Consider the following 18,645-nt stretch of genomic DNA (forward strand, 5'->3'; position numbering starts at 1 on the left):
CAGAGATTCCAGAGCCTGCGTCCTGAGGCCTCTTAGGGCACCGGGAACAGGGAGAGCAAAGAGTCACGTTTGGGGCCCATCAGCACGTGGCAAACAGACTGTTTTCGTGACATGTACTGGCTAAGAGCATGATCCCCGAGGCCAGGCAGGCTGGAGTCAAGTCCAGAGCCTGCCACTTGCTAACAACTTATCTTAGGCAAATCACGTAAACTGCGGGGTGGCTGTGTCCCCCTGTTTGTGAGACAGAAATAACTGGGGCCCTCCCCTTCCGAAGGAGACGTTCTGAAGAGTAAATGAGATAATCCGTGGGACCCGCTTAGCACGGCATCTGGCCTGGGGTCAATGCTCAAAAAAATCGTCATTATTATTAACTTGTCTAGTAAGACAGGTACTTTTAACATCCTGACAAAACGTCATAAATGCACAGGGAGAGTTATGGGCTAGCAGAACTAACCCACCACAAGCAGGTGAGGAAGGCTTTCCAGAAGGGGGCCGAGTCTTAAAGAATGAGTAGGAGTGGGTTTGCGATGATGACGGCAGGTGGAGAAGGGCTCCCAGGCAGAGGGAGCAGCAAGTGGAAAGGCTTGAGACAGGGGGCATGGCCTTGGGGGACCCTCAAAGGCACCCCACCTCTCCTACTGGGGACCTTGCCTGGCCTCCCAGGTCCGGTCACCTGGCCATCCCGGCGGCCTCCCTCCCGCTGGGGACCCCAGGGACAGGCCTGAGCAGCTCTGGGTCTGCCCGCTGTATTAATTGCTAATCTCCCTCATTTTCTTCCCCTCTATCTGCCGGGACTGTCTTATTCCGAGCCCCCGCGCTAATCAGAAAGGAGGACAAATCCGCTATTTGCATTCTTTCCCACCAAGCCAGGCAGCTCGGGATGGATAGCTAACCCCCGGCCTGCTGGGAAGCCCGAGCTGGGGCCCCAGGAGAGTGGGGAGGAGGCGCAGCACGGGGAGGAGGGTCGCCCCCGCCGGCAGATTTAGGAGCTGCGGCTCACGTGCTGGTACAAAGAACCCAGAGAAATCACAGACTGAGCAGGCACGTTCCTTACTAGCAGTCGCTCCATCTCGTTCATTGCACAGATGGGGAAACCGAGGACCAGAGCAGGGAGGCCTCTGCCAAGGGCACGCAGTGGGTCAGAAGCTGAGCCAGGAGGGAACTCAGATCTCCCAACTTTCCAGCCAGTGACCAGACCTGGCTGGGGCTGAGCCGGACCTCCAGTCCCAGAAAGAAATGGTCGAAGCAGAGAAACCTAGCGGGACCTCGCTGATTCAGTTCTCCTCAGGGCAGGGAGAAGCAGAGACGGAAAAACTGCCACTGACTGAACTGAGCCCTTCCTGTGTGCCAGGCACGGTACCGGGTGTTTCACATGAACAGTCTCACTTAATTCTTGTTATCCTGCAAGGTGAATCGTATTGGCCCCATTTTACAGGTGAGGAAACTGAGGCTCAGAGAGCTCATGTAACTTGCCCGTGGTCACAGAGCAAGTATGTAGAAGACCCAGAATCCGAACCCTCGTCTGTATGATCATTCCACTGTGCCCATGACGTATCTGAATTAGCCACTGTTGCAGTATTTGCCATATCATTTACTGCTGTCTGGTCTGCACCATCCTCCTGTGCCTTCCTATTTTCCCCTGAGCAAATTCTACTTCCCCTTTGAGACTCCTCCTCCGGGAAGCCTCCTCTGACCACACGCTCCCTTCTCCAAACTCCTCTGCTCGTCCTATCCTGTCTGACCAGAAGTCCCACTCAGCTGTCAACCACTGACTCACTGCTCTCTGGGGCGGGGGAGTACTGTCTCCCCCAAGTATACTGGGTACGAGCAGAGACAGCCATCTCAGCGTCTGTTCTGAGCCTCCCTATACATCGTGTCCGTAACAGGAGCGAGATAAATGAATTTGAAGGGAATCGTATGTAATGACATTCCAGTGCAAACGAAATGGTCAGCTGCCTCCGAAAGCTCTGGGGAGCAGCCCACAGCTGCTGTAACCAGGCCTGCGGGACCCGGGGCTCACCAACAGTTGTTGGAGGCCTACTACGTGCCAGACACCGAGTTCTGTGTGTGAGCAAAGGAAGCGTCGTGCACCGAGGATTTCTGGCACGCCCGTGGTCCCCCTGAAGCCCGTGGTCCCTGACGTCAGGTGGGGCGTGGAAACATCTAGATCTCCCTGACCCCCCGTTCATGAGGCAAGCTCCTGCCCACGCCTCCTCAGGAGGTGGGGCGGATGTTTCCGTGGTGGGCAAAAAGGATCCAAGAGCATTTCCTGAGGGCTGCTGTCACCCCCCATCTCTGGTCCAGACTCAGGGAGGTGGATTAAGATGCCATCTTCCCAGAATCCCACTCGGTCTTCTAAGAAAGGAGAAAAGGCCACAGTCGTCCTCAAGGATGAAAAGACCCCAGAGTCAGACCCCCCAGTTCCTGGCAGGTTGTGCACACAGGCATGAGCGCCCTCCTCACCAGCAGTCTGGAGAGTTCCTGATCCCAGGCTCGCCTGTCTCTCCCCTGCCCCCTCAGTCCCCTCCACCCAGGAAAAAGGGATGAGGAAGGCAGAGATATAAACATGGGCCTGTTTTCACAGGCGAGGAGACTGGCCCAGGCCTCCCGTGGGCGGGAGCTGGCCTCTGATTGATGGGAGCAGGTGGTTTTGCTTGGCGAGGAGCCGCGGGGCGGGGGCCGGGGGGATAACTCAGCTTTTCCCACTGAGGTAGGTTAACCGTGGACAAAGGCAGAGCTGGACGAGAGAGCAGGATCTTGGCAGGGCCCTCGAGGATGCCCAGGGTCCCACGGCCGATTCTCTGAGCCTGGTAGCTCATCCCTGCCCAGGAGTCAAGGGGGAGGGGCACTCGGGGTCAGGGGACCTCTGATGAGCTGAGTGGACACTCCCCATTGGTACCCTGACCTGTCAGGGCTGTGACCAGGGGCTGGCAGATGGGGCTGGGGTGGGGGGAGCTCTGTGAGCTGGGCTCTCCCTGGGGACGGTGAAAGCCAGCTGGGGAGGGCAGACACTGCAAAATGGCATTTGGCTTCAGGTCCAAGAAAATCTGGCTGCAGACTCTTGGCTCTTCCCACAAGCTGACCCCTGATCCCACACTGTCACCGCTGGTCATGGTGAGAAATGGGTAGGTGGGTGGGTGGGTGACTCAGCTAGTTTTTCCCTAATCCTGGGAAAAACCAGTGTCAGAGCCAGTGTCCTTCCTACGTGAGCCAGTCATTCCTTCCCTCCCAGCTCATGCTTCCCCAGGGCCGAGGGGGACGGGGGAGATGGGCTTTGCTGTGCTTTCTGCACAGAGGGTGCTACCTGGATGTGGCCTCCTCTTCCTAAGGCTGGGCTCAGTGGCACCCCCACCACTGTCCTGGATTGGAAACCAACTCAGGCATTTCCCAACCAACCGAAGGGAGTGAAGGGGAGAAAGAAGGGAGGGAAGAGACGGGAGAGATGGGGTACGGGACGGGAGTAAGGCAGAGTTGGGAGGCCAGGGCACAGACGGGGGTGTGTGTGGAGAATGCACATGTATTAAGCACCTACTGTATACCAGGTACTTCACTCAAATTCTCCCTTAGTCCTCATAGCAGTCCCTGAGAGGTAGGGATTCTCACTCCCATTCTCAGACGAGGAAAATGAAGCCCAGAGAGGTTAAGCAAGCTGCCCCAAGCCACACAGCAACTTAGCAAGCAGCAGAACCAGAACTCCAACTCAGGACTGCTTGCTGGCAAAGGCCGCACAGTTTCCCTCGTCCCAGGCTTCCTCCATTCTTGGGGCCTGTGGGAGAGGCCTCCCGGGAAGGGGACAGCCTGGAAGAGACCCTGAGAAGGCAGGGGAAATGAAGGTGGAGCGGGAAGTGAGCAGGAGGCAGAGGAGGCGCAGGGAAGGGAGGAGAAGGAAGGGCGGGGCGGGGCCCCGAGGAGCTACTGGCTGGGGTTAAAGCCCCATGTTCCTACAACCCGCTAAGCCAGAGAAATGAATTCTGATCCGTCCAAAACCCAACCTCGGAAAATGTGCGAGAGCAGGGTCTCCTTTCAGGGGAGCGGGAAATCCTCCACACCTCCTCCCGACGCCCCAGTAATGCCAGGATGTCCCCAATCTGCTTTGAGGAATGGAGAGATTAAGAATAATAAAAAAATTGCAATAAAATATGTGTGAAGGAGGGGGTAATTGTGGACAAACGCAGCATTCAAATTCATTTTTCAGCTCTTTCACACACCATTTCAATCTTATTTTCTGCTTGTTAATGAGATCTTGTTGCCTGGGCTAGGCAAAACCTTCCAATATCAGGACGTAATTGCACATAATTTTCTCTCCTACCAGTGATTTGCATCAGTTTTTAAAAATTCTGGGCTATTTAACACCCCACAATCCCCCTCCCGTCTTCCTGCCTACAAATCTTCCACTCCCTCCTCCTTCCTCGTCCCTGGTCCAGCAAGACTCATTTTAAATGCTTATTATAAACGCAGTGTCGCCAATAAAGGGGAAAAAAAACACCGAGAGGAAGTGAGAGGAGAAAGAGGCGACGGGAGGTTCCAGGGCCCACCACGTGGGGGGCACAGCTCAGTGCCCGGAAGCCAGTGGACGGTCTTGAGCTTGTCCCGCTGAGGGTCACGGGAAGGTGTGGTGCACGGATCAGGCAGATCTGCCTTAGAATCCCATCTCCGCCACGCCCCTGCTCTGTGGCCTTCAGCAAGTTACTTAACCTCTCTGAGCCTGTCTCCCCAAGTGTAGGGTTTACATGGGATCTGGTGCGCAGTGGGTGTGCAGCTGATGGAGTGTCTGTCCTTGTTGGATTGGCGCCCTGGGAGGCCTCAAAAGCTGCGGGGAGGGCAGCGCTGGGAATCAGCTGTTGAGAGGCATCCAGGAAAACCCCTTCATAACGAAACTGAAATAAAGCCTGGATCTTTATTCCTGGTCTCGGGAGCAGAGGGGAGCTTGGCACTTGAGGGACAGACCTTGAACCTGCCTATGCCACTAATTGCCACTCGAGCCTAGAACCTCAACGTCCCCATATGGACTGGAGGACCAGCCTGCCAAGGCAGACACAGCAGAATAGCACAGCGGGCCCTGGAGCCAGATTCTTCAATCCTAGCTCTGCCCCTCCCAGAGCCCAGCACAGAGGCTGGCCCCCTAGGGGCTTAGTAAGTACTTGCTGGATGGATGGGTGGACGGATGGAGAACTCTGGACAAGTCAGTTTCCCCGTCTGTAAAAGGAAGGTCACAAGGCAACGGCCGAGGTTCAAGGAGCAAAGGCAGGTACAGCACCTGGCCTGTCCGTGCGGCCCACAGTCAGCGTGCACACCACGTTAGCTGTCACTGTCACCACGAGCATGGGGGGAAAGGAGGAAAAAACCCAAGATTCAGCAAAGGACGAAAAGCCTTGTTTTCCTGGGATCGTGGCCTGTGGTCAACTGCCACTTACAGAATAGTTTTCACTAGTTCAGTGTCGGGGAAATTGTAAATACCTAAGTCCCTTTTCCAGGTTCCCTCATGTTAAGCTCCAGAGAGGAGCAAAGGGGACGAGGGATGTGGGGCTTTAGGATGGAGCAAAAGGAGTGGAGGTGGCAGGACGCAAGCTCCCCCTTTGCAGGACGTGGTGGCAGGAGCTCTGGGCGAGGGGCCTGGAGACCTGGGTGCCAGTCCCAGCTTGGCCGCTAACCTGACTGTGTGATTTTGGGCAATTTTCTCGCCCTCTCTGGGCCTCAGCTTCCGCTTCCAATTCCGTAGAGTCTGCATCTAAAAAAGACTGGAGGAGAAGGAAGCTCCAGCTAGGGGCCGCCCCTGGGGGAAGGCGTCCATGCAGGCCCTCAAGAAGCCCCCAGCACAGGCACCAGGACCATAGCCTCCAAATGACCCGTGAAATGGCAGAACTTTGCTCCTGATCCTTTGCTTGGGAGCTCTGACTGGCTGGAGCGGCAGCTGCGAAGGACTGCCCGATGCCTGTCTCCCCCATCACATGGGGCCTCTACCAGGGAGGCCTGCACTCCCACCATCAGACCCGAGCGTCTGTGGACGAGCAGTTTTTCTCTTCCGTGACGCTATGAGCTCCCAAGGACAGGACCTGGGTCCCCCCTCTCAGACTGGGAGCGCCTCAGGGCAGGGGCTGTGTCTCCCCCATCAGACTGGCGAGTCCTAAGGGCAGGCCTGGGTGTCCCCCTTTCCATCTCTGCCCACCACCCCTAAAAGCGCGCCCTGCTCCCAATTCCCAGACACCGGCTGGCACGAGTGATCAATCTGCTGGGGTCAGATGACTCAGTCATTCCTGTCACAGAAGGTTCCTTCTGTCCTAAGCCGTCTTGAGTTGTTCTCTGAGAGCTGTTCTCTGAGTACCTGACCCTCAGCCTGGAGCAAAGGGGAGAGAGCAGGCTGGGGGTCTGTGAGTCCTGGCCCCCTCCAAGCCACCAGAGACCAGGTCTCCCGCACAGGACTGGTTTGCCCTCCACCCCTTCATAAGGCCCCGTGCACAGAGCCGGGCCATCCCGTGCTGAGTGCCTGACCCTGTGAGGCTGGGCTGTGGGCCTGGCAAGGCCTGGGCTGGGCGCAAACCCAGCCTCCTGTCACCTACCCTCCTGGGAGCCTTCCGACTCAGCTTTGCCGTCGGCCCCAACCTGAGGCCCTGGCCTCAGCATCCTCACCGTGTCGTGGGTTGAACAAGCTGTCCCCTCCCCCAAGCTGAAGGGACCAGCTTCCTGAGACGGTTTCTCCCTGCTGCCAGCCAGTCTCCAGAAAGAAGAGCAAGTGTGGGCACCTCTGGAGCAGGAGGGCAGCATGAGTGCCGGGATCTCAGGCTGCAGGAGGTGGGTGGACCCCTGGCTCTGCCCTCCCGTAGCCCGGTTTATAGGAACCCCGAGCAGTCTGCCGAGGTTCATCTGTGCTTGTCGACATCGGTATCAGACATACTGCGTGCTTTCTAATTCCCTTTCCGATGTGTCTGCCCTGGCACTGCCAGCTCTGCCAGGGTGGGCTCTGCAACCTGCGGGGTCGCTGATTCAGGCCTGGAACAGAGCCTGGCACATGCAGGCACTGCAGAACTACTGGGTCCATGAGAGCGGGTCAGGGACGTGGCTGAGAGGAGTGAACGGCTTTTCCGTGAGGTTCTGCTGAGCCGTCTCTCCGGGATCTCTGAGGCTCAGCAGCACCCGCTTCCCAGACTGGGTCTGGGACGAGAACCCGGGTGAACCCCGGGAGGAGGTGTTCCCCAGGCAGCAGCAAAAGCCGGCCAGGCACTCAGCAGAGCCCCAACTTCACCCCCCAACGTTGACCCCTTGGGCTTTTGTAAGAACAAGGGCCAAGGCTATCTGGGCGACGGCGGCCCGGTCCTGCAGGCCTGGGTGAGGGGCAAGTGCCGGCCCCACAGCCCAGGAAGAAGCCCCATCCCCGAGGGGGCCTGTACTCCCCCTCTTGTCCCGGTGAGCCTCAGAGAAAGCCCTCCTGCCGGGGAGACGGGACGTGGGAAGTGGATCTGTCTTGGCGGAGACTCCCACCCCCCAGCCCTCCCAAGACCACCGGGACGTGCCGAAGATGCGCAGTCCGCCTGCTCAGACGGAGGAGAGCGTGCACCGGGAGTCGGAGCTTGGCACCGCCAGCAACTTCTGTACAAGGACCAGAAACGCCCCCGTCGCTGCCCCCTTCCTTGAGGAAGCGTTCCTAGCTTAACCCCGGCAGTTCACATGCACAGAGGCACACACGGCCCGCCCTCGCATCTGCCCCGTGAGCAGCCCCTCCCTCCATCCAGCAGCTGTTCACCTCCGGGTCCCCTCTGCCCCTGTCAGACCCTCATCTGTCTTCACACCTTCGGTGGGAACCTCTGGGTGAGTCCCCGGAGTTCGCCCAATCCATCATGCCCTCACAGCCTCCTCGCCCTGAGGGAGGGGGACGAAGCTTCCCGAGGGTCTCTCGGAGGAGGGGTGAGGGTCCAGCTAAGGCGGGGAGAAGCTGGGCCTTGACCTGGCTGCTCAGAGTGGTGGCTTAGTTTCTCCTCCTCCCCCCTCCCTCCCTGAGGTCCATTTCTGGGCCCTAACAGTGCACGGAGCAGCCTCTCTTGAATCCCATTGCTGAGTCACGCTCCAGAAGCCGGGGGGCCCCTTCTTTGCTGGTCTCTCCTCTCCCCTGTGACAACATGCTGCTTTGGGGATAAACCTCAGCCCACTTGGAGACGGGAGGGCTGGGAGGAGCAGTGGTCAGCCCTGGCCCGGCCAGTGTGTCCTGGGTCCTCCGTCTGGCTGGCCCACATCATCTCAAGGGCCCTCTTCAGCCTTTCACGTGCTGCTCCTCCGACTTGCTTTGCACCATAAGGCCATGCCTGGACCACATTCTCGGGCGTGGATACCCTGGTCTGTGCAGCCTCCTCACCCAGCCAGCTCCGGGATCCTCCTGTCTCTGAGTCAGGAGTAGCCACTGGAGGATTAGTCAGAAGGTTAGCTCAGCCACTAATGAGATGGAGGTGATGGCCTTGAACCCCAAAAAGGCCAGTTAGAGTCCACTGGGAAAACATCCCGGTCTGCAGGCTGCAGCACCCCCACAACGTGAGCCCCCGGAGCATGTGGTGCGTCACTGTGGGGAGCTCTGTGCACAGCTGCTTATGTTTACCGGCCACTCGACTCTGCACGGGACCCGGGCTAAGGGCTTTACTGGATCCGCTCGTTCAGTCCCCACTAACCCTGTACGCAGGTGCTGGCATCGCCCCCATTTCGTGGATGAGAAAATCGAGGCAGAGAAAGGGGAAAGGACCTTACCCACAAGAATGATGGAACCAAAAGGCAGTCAGACGTCAACTATACACATTAACGGGGCAAACGGGAATGAGCCCCAAGCGTGCAGGAGATGAACATTCTTGGGCATGTTTTAGACCAGGGATTGGCAATCGTTTTCGGTAAGGGCCAAATATTTTAGTATTTTAGTAAATATTTTAAGCTTTGTGGGCCACGTGGTCTCTTTTTGAAACACCTCAACTCTGCAGAAGCAGCCACAAATATGTAAGTGGATGGGCGTGGTTGTACGTGTAAAACTTGACTTACAAAAACAGGTCGCTGCATGGACGTGGCCGCGGGGATGTAGCTGACCTCCCTTGGGCCCCTTTTATCCTTCAGGTAACGAGTTTCTCTACTAATTATATTGTCCTGGCCAAGGCGGGGGGCGGGGAGGTGGGCAAGAGACTAATGTTCATTTGGCCCCGGCTTCGTCCCAGCTCTGTGCTGGCACTTTGAGCAGTGAGCACGTGGAATGCAGAGAGCACCTTCTTAGGAAGTGGCAACCGTCTCTGTTTGATGGCTCTTTTTTCTAACGGGGCATAAACTGAGGCTCAGAGATGCCAACTCACTTAACACCCTGAGCAGCAGAGCTGGGCTCAGCCCCTCCGAGCCTTCACCTGTTCTCCCGCGCTACAGCTGTTCACATCTGTCTGCGCCACTTTATTCTCTCCACAGACCTCTCGGGAGGTGGGAGGCAGGGTACAAGGATTAATTCCTTCCTCTGTGGGTATCTGAGAGCCTGCTGTAGCCGCGGAAACGAACTCATCGGCTCCTCAAATTCAGCATCACTGAGTCCCATTCTCCAAACTCACCAATCACCACCATCAGCCAGTAACCGCCCACCAGGAACCACCATCGGCCCCAGCTTTGTCTTTCTGACTTCACCTAAAGAAGGTTCCACAACTTCTAACAGCACATCAGGCGGCGGGTGACGCAACCAGCAACCTGTCACGCGTGAGTGAACAGCATTCCAAGCCCCCGTGGGAGTCGAGCTCCCCGTCTAGAACCCCAGCAACTCTCTCCACCAACAGGATGTGGTCCCTCCTTTCCCTCATCCGTCACTCCTGTGAAAGGCGGGAGATGGCGCACAGGGTGGAATCCAGGAAGGACTCCTGCTTCTAGAACCAAGCCCCACCCACAGTCAGCATCCCACAGGAAACAGTGCCCGACTTCCAGCAACTCGACGCGCTGCCTGAGAACGCCTGACTTTTACAGACTGAACCCCCATGAGGTGGGGGGTGGGCCAGTTTCACAAGCGCCGGGTGGCTGTGGGGCCAGGAGTAAGGCTATAATACAAGATTTGTTTGTTTCAGGGTCACAAGAAGTATGGAAACCTTTCTCCACATCCGCCCACGGGGTCGCCCAGATCTGCAGCTTGGAGAAGGTAATGCAGGGCGAAGGATCACAGAATACTGAGAAGTGACGGTGGAGGGAGCATCCTCGCCTCCCGCTTCAACTCACTCCAGGTTACCAACAGCCAGCAGTTTTGTGGAAGCCAGTGAACTCCCCCCAGGGAAGAGCCAACCTGTGTCGCTCGGAGCCCCTACTGGCCAGGTGTTGTCCGGCGATGGGACCCTGGGCAGGGGGGCCAGGCCACCTACCTGAGGGGACAGGCCGTTGCTGACGGGGTTCATGTGGTTGGCGGGAGCCGCCGGGTTCATGAAGCTGTCGGAGTAGCTGGAGAAGCTGTGGCGGGCTCCATAGGCAGAGCTGCTGTCAGCGGCTGCGGCTGCTGCCGCCAGGCCCCCCTGGTGCATGGTGGACGGCGGGAGGGGCTGGGGCCGGTGCACAGTGCTGCCCCCGTCTGTGGAGAGACCCAGGAGAGGGCCTGAGCAAGGACCGGGCCTTCCAGGCGGGGAAGGAACCTCCTGTCTGGAAGAGGAGCCAGGAGCCTCATTCTCCATCTCCAGGCCTGGGAGGGACGCCACTGGGATGGGACAAGCTGGCTTCTGGACAGGGCACAAGGGACTGGCCAAGGCCTGAGTGACAGCTGACCAACATTCCAGATAAGCTCTAGGAGACTGCCCCCTGGCCCTGTTGCTCAGTGCTTGGCACACAGTAGGTGCTCAATAAATGTTATCTGGACTGAACGTCAGACCTCATTGGGAACTCTGTTAACCTACGCAGTCCAGGCCTGATCCAATGGCGCCTTGCCAGGTGCTTTCACAAATGCTGTCTAAGGCTATGAAGCAAAAGTGTGGTTCCCATTTTAGAGATGAAGAAATTGAGGCTTGGCGGGGGGGGGGGGGGGGGGGGGGGCACTTGTGCAAGGTGACAAGGCTAGTGGGGGGGAGCCAGGGTTTGAACTGCCATTTCTGTTCTCAGCTGCTGGTCCTCTCTTTCAGACCCTCCATGCAGCCTTCCAGTGGCTGGGATCGTCAGCCACGGCCACAGTCCAATTTCTCATGGAGAACCGCAAGGTGGGCCCCCTGCCCCTCTCCTCGGCCTCCAGAGCTGCAGCCTGCTGGCCCTTTAAGAGGCGGCCACGGGGCTTCATGAGGCAGATGTCCAGTAGCAGGATTCCTGATGTGTGCTGGGGGCGGACAGGAGGGGGAGGGCAGAATGGGGGGCAGGATCCAGGGAGGGTGGGGGGGGGAACCCTTCTCCCCCGACAAGGCTCGCCATCTCTTCCGAATTTTAATAAGACCCCAGGAGGCTAGTGTGACTTCCCAGTTTAAGAAACTCTGTTCTAAGTGTGGGCATGGAGGCGACCTTGTTGATCCGCAGGGGATGCTCTGTGGCTCGTTGGCAAAGCTAAGAAGTTCAAGGGCAGGACTTATCTTTTTGCATCAATAGTCTGCCCACATGAAAGCAGACAAATTGTCATAAAAAAAATAACTCTTTGGGGCTGGCCCGGTGGTGCAGCGGTTAAGTTCGCATGTTCCGCTTCGGCAGCCCGGGGCTCACCAGTTTGGTTCCCGGGTACAGACCTACGCACTGCTCATCAAGCCATGCTGTGGCAGGCATCCCACAAATAAAGTAGAGGAAGATGGGCACGGATGTTAGCTCAGGGCCACTGTTCCTCAGCAAAAAAGAGGAGTACGGGTGGCAGATGTTAGCTCAGGGCTAATCGTCCTCAAAAAAAAAAAAAAACCCCAAAACTGTCTTATTCCTTCTTTGTAGGGAAGGGAGAAATGGGTGAGGCAAGGAGAAGGGATGAAATGTTATCACTGAGACGCCAGGACAGGAGCTGGGTACTCACCTTGGGAGATGGTGGTGGTGGGGTAGGTGGACTCTGGCAGCTGGTAGGGGGGCAGCGTGGGCATGCCGGTGGGCGGGAAGCCCCCTGGCAGAAGGTGGTTGAACGCTGCCAGCTGGTTGGCTCCTGCCTGCTTACGCCAACGGGCACGGCGGTTACTGAACCAGACCTGAGGGATGGAGAGCAGAGAATGGAGGCCCTCAGCCTGGCTCCTGGCGGAGAGTGAGACACAGCTACACCCGGTCCCTCGTAGTCACCCTCCCATCCAGCTGGCGTCCTCCCCCACGGGGGGACGTCCTGCCTAGCTGCCACTCGGGACAGTTCACAGAGTGCTTCCAAGGGTGTGACCCATTCTGTCCTCCCCACCTCCCAGGGAGAGGGTGACCATCATCCCCCCTTTATACAGACGAGCAAACTGAGACCTGGGGAGAGTGGGGGACTTGCCCACATGACAGGGCGCTTCAAACTTTAGTGTGAACCTTCTAGAACCTGCTTGTCTGGATTGGTAACAAGTTCCCCAAGAGAGGCCGGAGAGAGAGGAGAAGAGTGTGGGAAATGGGGGCAGCTGTGCGGGGCTCTTCCCACCTCCAGGCTTTGCACACAGTGTTCCCTCTAACCTGCACACTCTGCCCGCGGCTGGCTCCTTGGCCTGTAGGGCTCGGCTGAAATGCCTCCTCCGGCTCTGATTCCCTCCTGGCTGCACTGAAGGTGGTCCAAGCAGGTCCCCGCCTCCTCTCGGGAGGCCTCCAGCTTGGGAGCTTCAACAAGCCCATTATTCTCTTTACTCGTTTCCTGGTGATGCTCTTTGTCTCCCCTCAGCTCTAAGCCCCGTGGGCAGAGGCCTCACTGCTTACTCTCCCACAGGTGCCCACCCAATACTTGAATGAATGAATGAATGAACAAGTGAAGGCAGAGATGGCTCTGGTGTGTCTTTACCAGCGCTGGGGCCACAAGGCTCAGTTGGGAGCCCCTCCTGGTGGGGTGAAGACCCCAACCTCCCCTGGCATCAGATCACCGAAGACCCCCAAACCTCTAGACCAGGTCTGCTGACATGGGGCAGGGCTGTCCTAGCTGGGTGGAGGGGGCCTTTGTCTGTCTTTTCCAGGTCCTTCCCCAGGGGAGAAACTGTCCAGCTTTCCAAGCTGGAGGAACAGAGCAGCTGGCTCTGACCCGCTTAGGATCCTCCTCAGAGAAAGGAGATGAGGCAGCCCATAAAATTCAAGTTCTGGCTTCTCCTCGCCTCCCCATGGCACTGGGGTGTCCCCAGGGGCATCCTGGGGTGGGATGGACGCCCGCCAGTCAACGGAGGCTGCTTCCGACCTGCCGAGGAATGGGGCTGCGCCTCGGGGGGCCGTGTGGGGAACAGCTTTGTTTTAATTCAGTGTCTCCCAGAGCGTGGGCCTCCTGCCGCCCCGCATGGGAGAGATACCCCAGATGGCGAGTGACACAGACATTAAGTAACCCCGGAACCACCTCTCCTCCTCCAGGCCTCTGGGCGTGTGGAGCAGGAGGTATCGGCTTGGTGCTAAAGCATCCTAGCGCCTTCCAACACCTGCTAATCCCCCTGTCACAAGCAGAGGACGCCTGTGCAGGTGGCATTTTCCTACAGGACTTGCATCATGTTGTGATTTATGTGTCTCTCCAGCTACCTTCCTTTCAGGAGAGTGATATACACTTTCACTTTAAAACACATTGATTTTATTTAAAAGGTAAATACAATAGGGATAATATGCAAATATGAGGAAGATGCTGAAGATGGTTGGGAACGACGTGCGTGTGGGACACGCTGCTCTGCTTGGTCGCTGTTTCTTAGGTGTGAGTGATCTTTTTCCTCAAATAAAGGGTCTGAAATACAGCTGGAAGCCTGCTTCCCCCTTCCCCACCCTTCCTTTCCTTCCTTCTTTCCTTCCTTCCCTCCTTCTCATCTCAGAACTCCCCTGGGACTCTGCTCCGTGCCAAGCAAGACAAGAGGGGTAAGAGACGAACAGGACTGTAGCTGTCACGCCGCCCTCTGCCTGGGCACACACAGACAAGCCAGAGGGCAGCTGCTCGCCCGTGCAGTAAGCTCGGGGTGACGTGCAAGGTGCCATAAGGAGGTCCGAGGAGAGGCTTCCAACTTCACCTCTCAGAAGCCAGGAGGACTTCCCGGAGGAGAGACATGCCCTTTGCCATCAGTTCTCTTACCTCGTCTTCATTCCTTGCCCTGTTTCCCTAGGGCTGTCTCCACCCCAGCAGGCACCTTCCTCCTCGCAAAGTGTGACTTGAGGGTTAAGTCAGCCACTGCCTGGGTTCGAATCCTGCCTCTGACTCCTAGCTAAGATGGACAGACTCCGTTATCCCTCTGTGCCTCAGTTTCTTCGTAAAATGTGGCCAATAATGGCACCCACCGCCTAGGCGGTTCTGGACCTCAAATAAGTTAACACGAGCAAAGTGCATAGGACCGCATCTACGATCACGATTCCGCTGGGAACCCTCCGATGGCGGAGCTGGAGGGGCTCTTCCCCAGCACCTGGTGCAAGCTGCCCAGCTACAGATGGGGACACGGAGGCTCCGGGAGGCGCAAAGCCAGCCCCAGTGCCCACCCAGAATCCCTGATCGGGGTTGAGGTCTTTGAAAGCAGAGGCTGAGTTTTATTATTCATTTCTGAGCCTTTGCTCAGCACCTAGCCCTGGGAAGCGTCACTTTACTGAGCTGGGTATTCCGTCTGGCCCTTCTCTCAACGCAGCGCAGAGGAAGGGAACACGACAGACAGTCCCAGCACAGTCGCTTAGTAACCGTCTTTAGGAAGTTACTTCCCGTAGCTAAATCTCATGTTTCTCACCTACAAAATGGAGAGAGTAATCGTACCGACCTCCTAGGATTATGGGGAGGATGATAAAGATAACGGATGTTGAGTGTTGAGCATCCTGCCTGGCACAGAAGGGCATCACAAATGTGATCTCGCGTTATGAAGAGTTCGGTTTGAGTTATTAATTAGCGATTCCCTCTAGTGCCTCCAAAATGAGCTTCTGCCTGGGCTGGGCTCTGTTTCTAGAAGGAACACATGGGCTGGAGGATCTTGGCGCTGGGCACACGGTGGATCTGTTTGCCTCCAAGGCAGATGCATGCAAGGTTGGGGTCAGGCCCCAGCCTGTAAGAATGAAGGCTCCTCCATAGACAGGAGTCGCTGGTCCCCTGGTATGTGTCTTCCTGTCCAACATCCCCTTGCCCACCGTTCCCGGGGGCTCCGGCTTTCTGCAGACTGAGTTGGGGGTGTCTCCGCCAGACATCACGGTTCAAAGGGCAGCTCCCGACCCTCTGCTGGGAAGCAGGGCCAGAGGGAAGCCAGGCGGAGGTAACACACTGGAGTTGCTAGAACCCCACCTGACACATGTTGACCTGCCTCCCTGTTTACTCAAACGGCAGCTCCATGACAGCAGAGATTTCTGTCTGCTGGATCCCCAGTGTCTAGAAAAGTGTCTGGCACACAGTAGGTGCTCAATAAATGAGAGCCACATCAACGAACCTGGAGTTTCAAGGGTGGTCAGAATTGGAACCACCGAGAACAGGTGGAGTTTTGACAATAATGGCCCCCATTTATGGTACTTCTGTGTATCAGACTCTTCCTAACTTTGTTTGAGTACTTTTTTTATACTTGTATTCATTTAATCTCCAGAACAAGAGGACCCTATTATTGTCACCATTATTTTGCAAGTGAGGCAACTGAGGGCAGAGCTGGAATTCACACCTTGGCCTCTGGCTCTGAGCCCACTCTGAGCCACTCCACTACCCCGCCCATCTCTTAGAGCCACTGCCATAAGATGGCACAGGATCGCAAAGTCCGAGAACCACAGACTCTTGGAATCAGAGACCAGAACCTCAAAAGTCTGAAGTCATAAAATCTAGTGTTCAGGAGGCTTTGAGGTCCCTGTCCCACTGTCCACAGCAGGAACTCTCTCATCGGGGTCTCTCAAAATGCAGGGACATCGCACTTTTGCTTGAATACTTCTGGTAACAGGGATCTCATCACCTCACAAGGCAGCTCTGATTATCAATAAGTAAGGGTCCTAGAACTTTAAGGAGACCTAATGATCATTTAGTTCAACCCCTTTATTTATAGATGGGAAATGAAGCCTCAGGAAAGGAAACTGACCTGTTGAAGGTGACAAGCTGATCAGAGGCGAGGACCAAGGGGAACCCTGGCCTGTGGCTCTCAGTCTTGTGCTCCCGTCCCTGCAGACCTTTACATGGGACTTGGGACGTTCCCCTGTTGGCGCTGGTCCCACCCTCAGGGGCCTCTCAGAGCAGCCGTGTCCAAGTCTCTTCCTCTCCAGGAAGGCCAAATATTCTATCCTTTCTGTCTTAATGTTTTTTATCAGCTTTTGCTCATTCTTTAAAAACTCGTGATTTATTTATCCCTCCTTCAGCTGGGAAAGCTCTCGGGCTGGGGGGTGGGGGGGGGGGGGGGGGGGGGGGGGCCCCTCTGGGCCCCCCAACTCTGCCCCAGGGGCGCTCACAGTCTGCGGGGAAGACCCAGCTCTATTCCAGGGGAGCTCACAGTCTGATGGGGGAGGCAGCATGTGGAGGAGGTCTGCCCGGGGCCCTCACTAGGGGGTCTCCTGGGCTCTGGCTGCCCCGGACTCCCCTCCCAGCCCCCCTCCCTCTGTAGACCTTGAGTGACACCTGTTTCTGGGTCCCCTGGGCCAATAAAAGCAGTGGCCTGACAGCCAGGAAATTTTACAAGGAGCGGTCAGGCTTCAAGGTGGTGGGAAGCAGCCGTGGCCACAGGCGTGGGAATGAGAAAGCCCCGAGGAATGTGCCCCCAGAACAGCTGCAGGGGGGTGGGGAGCAGCCCAGGGCGGGCTCGGATGTCACCCTGTGGGGAGGAGGGGGGATGAGATGGGCTGGCTGCTGCCTGTCGCCTGCCCCTGGGGGTCTCCCGCAAAGGCAGCCAAGGGCCCCCGACTCCGGGAGTGGGGGTGGGAGGGCGGAGGGATGTCTGCTGGTTCCTGAGGGGCTTCAATGCCAGTTTGCTTCTGGAACTTTCCCTGTTGCTTTCCAATCCCAGGCTCTGAGTCAACTTCTTCCTTCTTGTGAGTGGAAACAGCCTGGGCTCCGGCGTCCAACAGGTCTGCATCCCAGGCCCGACTCAGCCCCTGCCTGGCTCTGTGCCCCCGCCCTGTCCCTCCTGAGGGGGTGACCATTCCAACCCAAGGTTCTACCACGTCGTGCGCAGGAAGCCCCGAGCTCGGAGACTGGCACAAGCTGGGTGCCCCACGAAGGCTGGCTCCCCTCAGATGGAAGTGCCCACCCCCCAGGGAGCAGGGCAGGTGGCCCCTCTGCAGACCCACCTGCCCGCCTTATGGAGAAGACAGGCCAGGAGGGGATTCCGCAGGACTGACCACCCCAACCTGCCTGGCGCCTCCCCCTCCACCCCACCTGGCTGGAGCCCTTCCCAGAGGGGCCCCAGAGTCCACTCTGCCCTGGGGAGCAGCTGTAGGACTCTCCACCTGGGGAGGGGTGGCGATCCCCCCGCCGCCGGCCCTGCAAACCCACAGGCACTGCTCTGTCAGCACTCTCCCTTCCCCCTGCCCCCATTAGGAACCACACACTTGAGGGCGTGGAGGGGTCACGTTCTGCCCACTCTCCCACCAGCTTCTAACCCACCAGGAACATGCCTGCCCAGTTTGCTTGCATGCTTCCCATGACGGGGAACTCATTAGCTATCTTAGGAAGCTAGGCCTCTTTGGAAATTTTCCTCCCCTGTGGGAGATTTGGGGATTTTTATACTCCCCGAGCCCTCTCTCTGGCTGACCCAGCGCCCTCCCCTCCTTCCTCCCTTCTTTCTTTTCTTCCTCCCTCTCTCCCTTTTCCTCCTCTCTCTCTTTTGCCTTTTTTCTTCTCTCCCCCTCCATCTCTCCCTCCATCCCTTCCTCTCCCTGAAGTAATTGTTGCCTGGAGGGATGAACGCAGTCCAACAGGCCTCACTGCAGCTCCTGGCTTCCCTGGGGCTGTCCATGGCTTGGTCAGTCAGTCAGTCAACCAACATTTGCTGCCCACTTAACTCTGCACCGAGTGCCGGCGGCCTTACTCATCTGCATGGTCCCTGCCGCAGAGCCCTCGCGGGCCCACTATACTCTCGGACCCAGCCACCCCCACCTTCTCCATCCGGGTCTCTGCAACATGCCGGCATCGCGAACGCCGGAGGCGCCTCCTCACCTGCACGCGCGCCTCGGTCAGCTTGGTCCTCTGTGCCAGCTCCTCGCGGGTGTAGATGTCCGGGTAGTGGGTCCTCTCGAAGGCCTTCTCCAGCTCCTCCAGCTGCTCGGCCGTGAACGTGGTCCGACTGCGGCGCTGTTTGCGCTTCAGAGGGAGGTCGGGTTCCGACTCCACGTCCGAGCCCTCGTCCAGCCGGTTCCCTGAGCCGGGGGAGAGGGAGGAAGAGGGCGGGGACCTAGTGAGATGGCGGGGAGTTATGCCCACCTTCCTTCCCGTCACTGCGCGGAGGATCAGATCCCCTCTGAGCACCAGGAGAAGGCTGTTTCCCACAACACCGTTTATCAGAGGGAAGGGTGGAAGCAACCTCCATGCCCACCCCTAGGGGATTGGTTAAACACCTCATGACAAAAAAGATCCCCAATAGCTGAGCATTTAGATAGTCTCCCCTGACACAGAAGGATGTGCATGACACAGGACTCAGGACGTGGTTTCATGATGAAATAGAT

At 57.5% G+C, this 18,645-nt stretch overlaps 1 protein-coding gene across 1 annotated transcript in view; it reads right to left on the bottom strand.

The window, feature by feature from the left end:
• PAX7 (paired box 7) overlaps positions 1 to 18,645 on the bottom strand; it is a 96,187-nt gene that overhangs the window by 25,822 nt on the left and 51,720 nt on the right. Inside the window, exons 5-7 of the mRNA XM_046663055.1 lie at positions 18,140 to 18,339; positions 11,945 to 12,110; positions 10,344 to 10,546 (exon numbers count right to left, since the gene is read on the bottom strand). Coding sequence (XP_046519011.1) covers positions 10,344 to 10,546; positions 11,945 to 12,110; positions 18,140 to 18,339 — 569 coding nt within the window. The remainder of the gene's footprint in view (positions 1 to 10,343; positions 10,547 to 11,944; positions 12,111 to 18,139; positions 18,340 to 18,645) is intronic.

The sequence above is a fragment of the Equus quagga genome, chromosome 5 (genome assembly GCF_021613505.1).
Source record: "Equus quagga isolate Etosha38 chromosome 5, UCLA_HA_Equagga_1.0, whole genome shotgun sequence".
In the NCBI taxonomy this organism is placed as follows: Eukaryota; Metazoa; Chordata; class Mammalia; order Perissodactyla; family Equidae; genus Equus; species Equus quagga.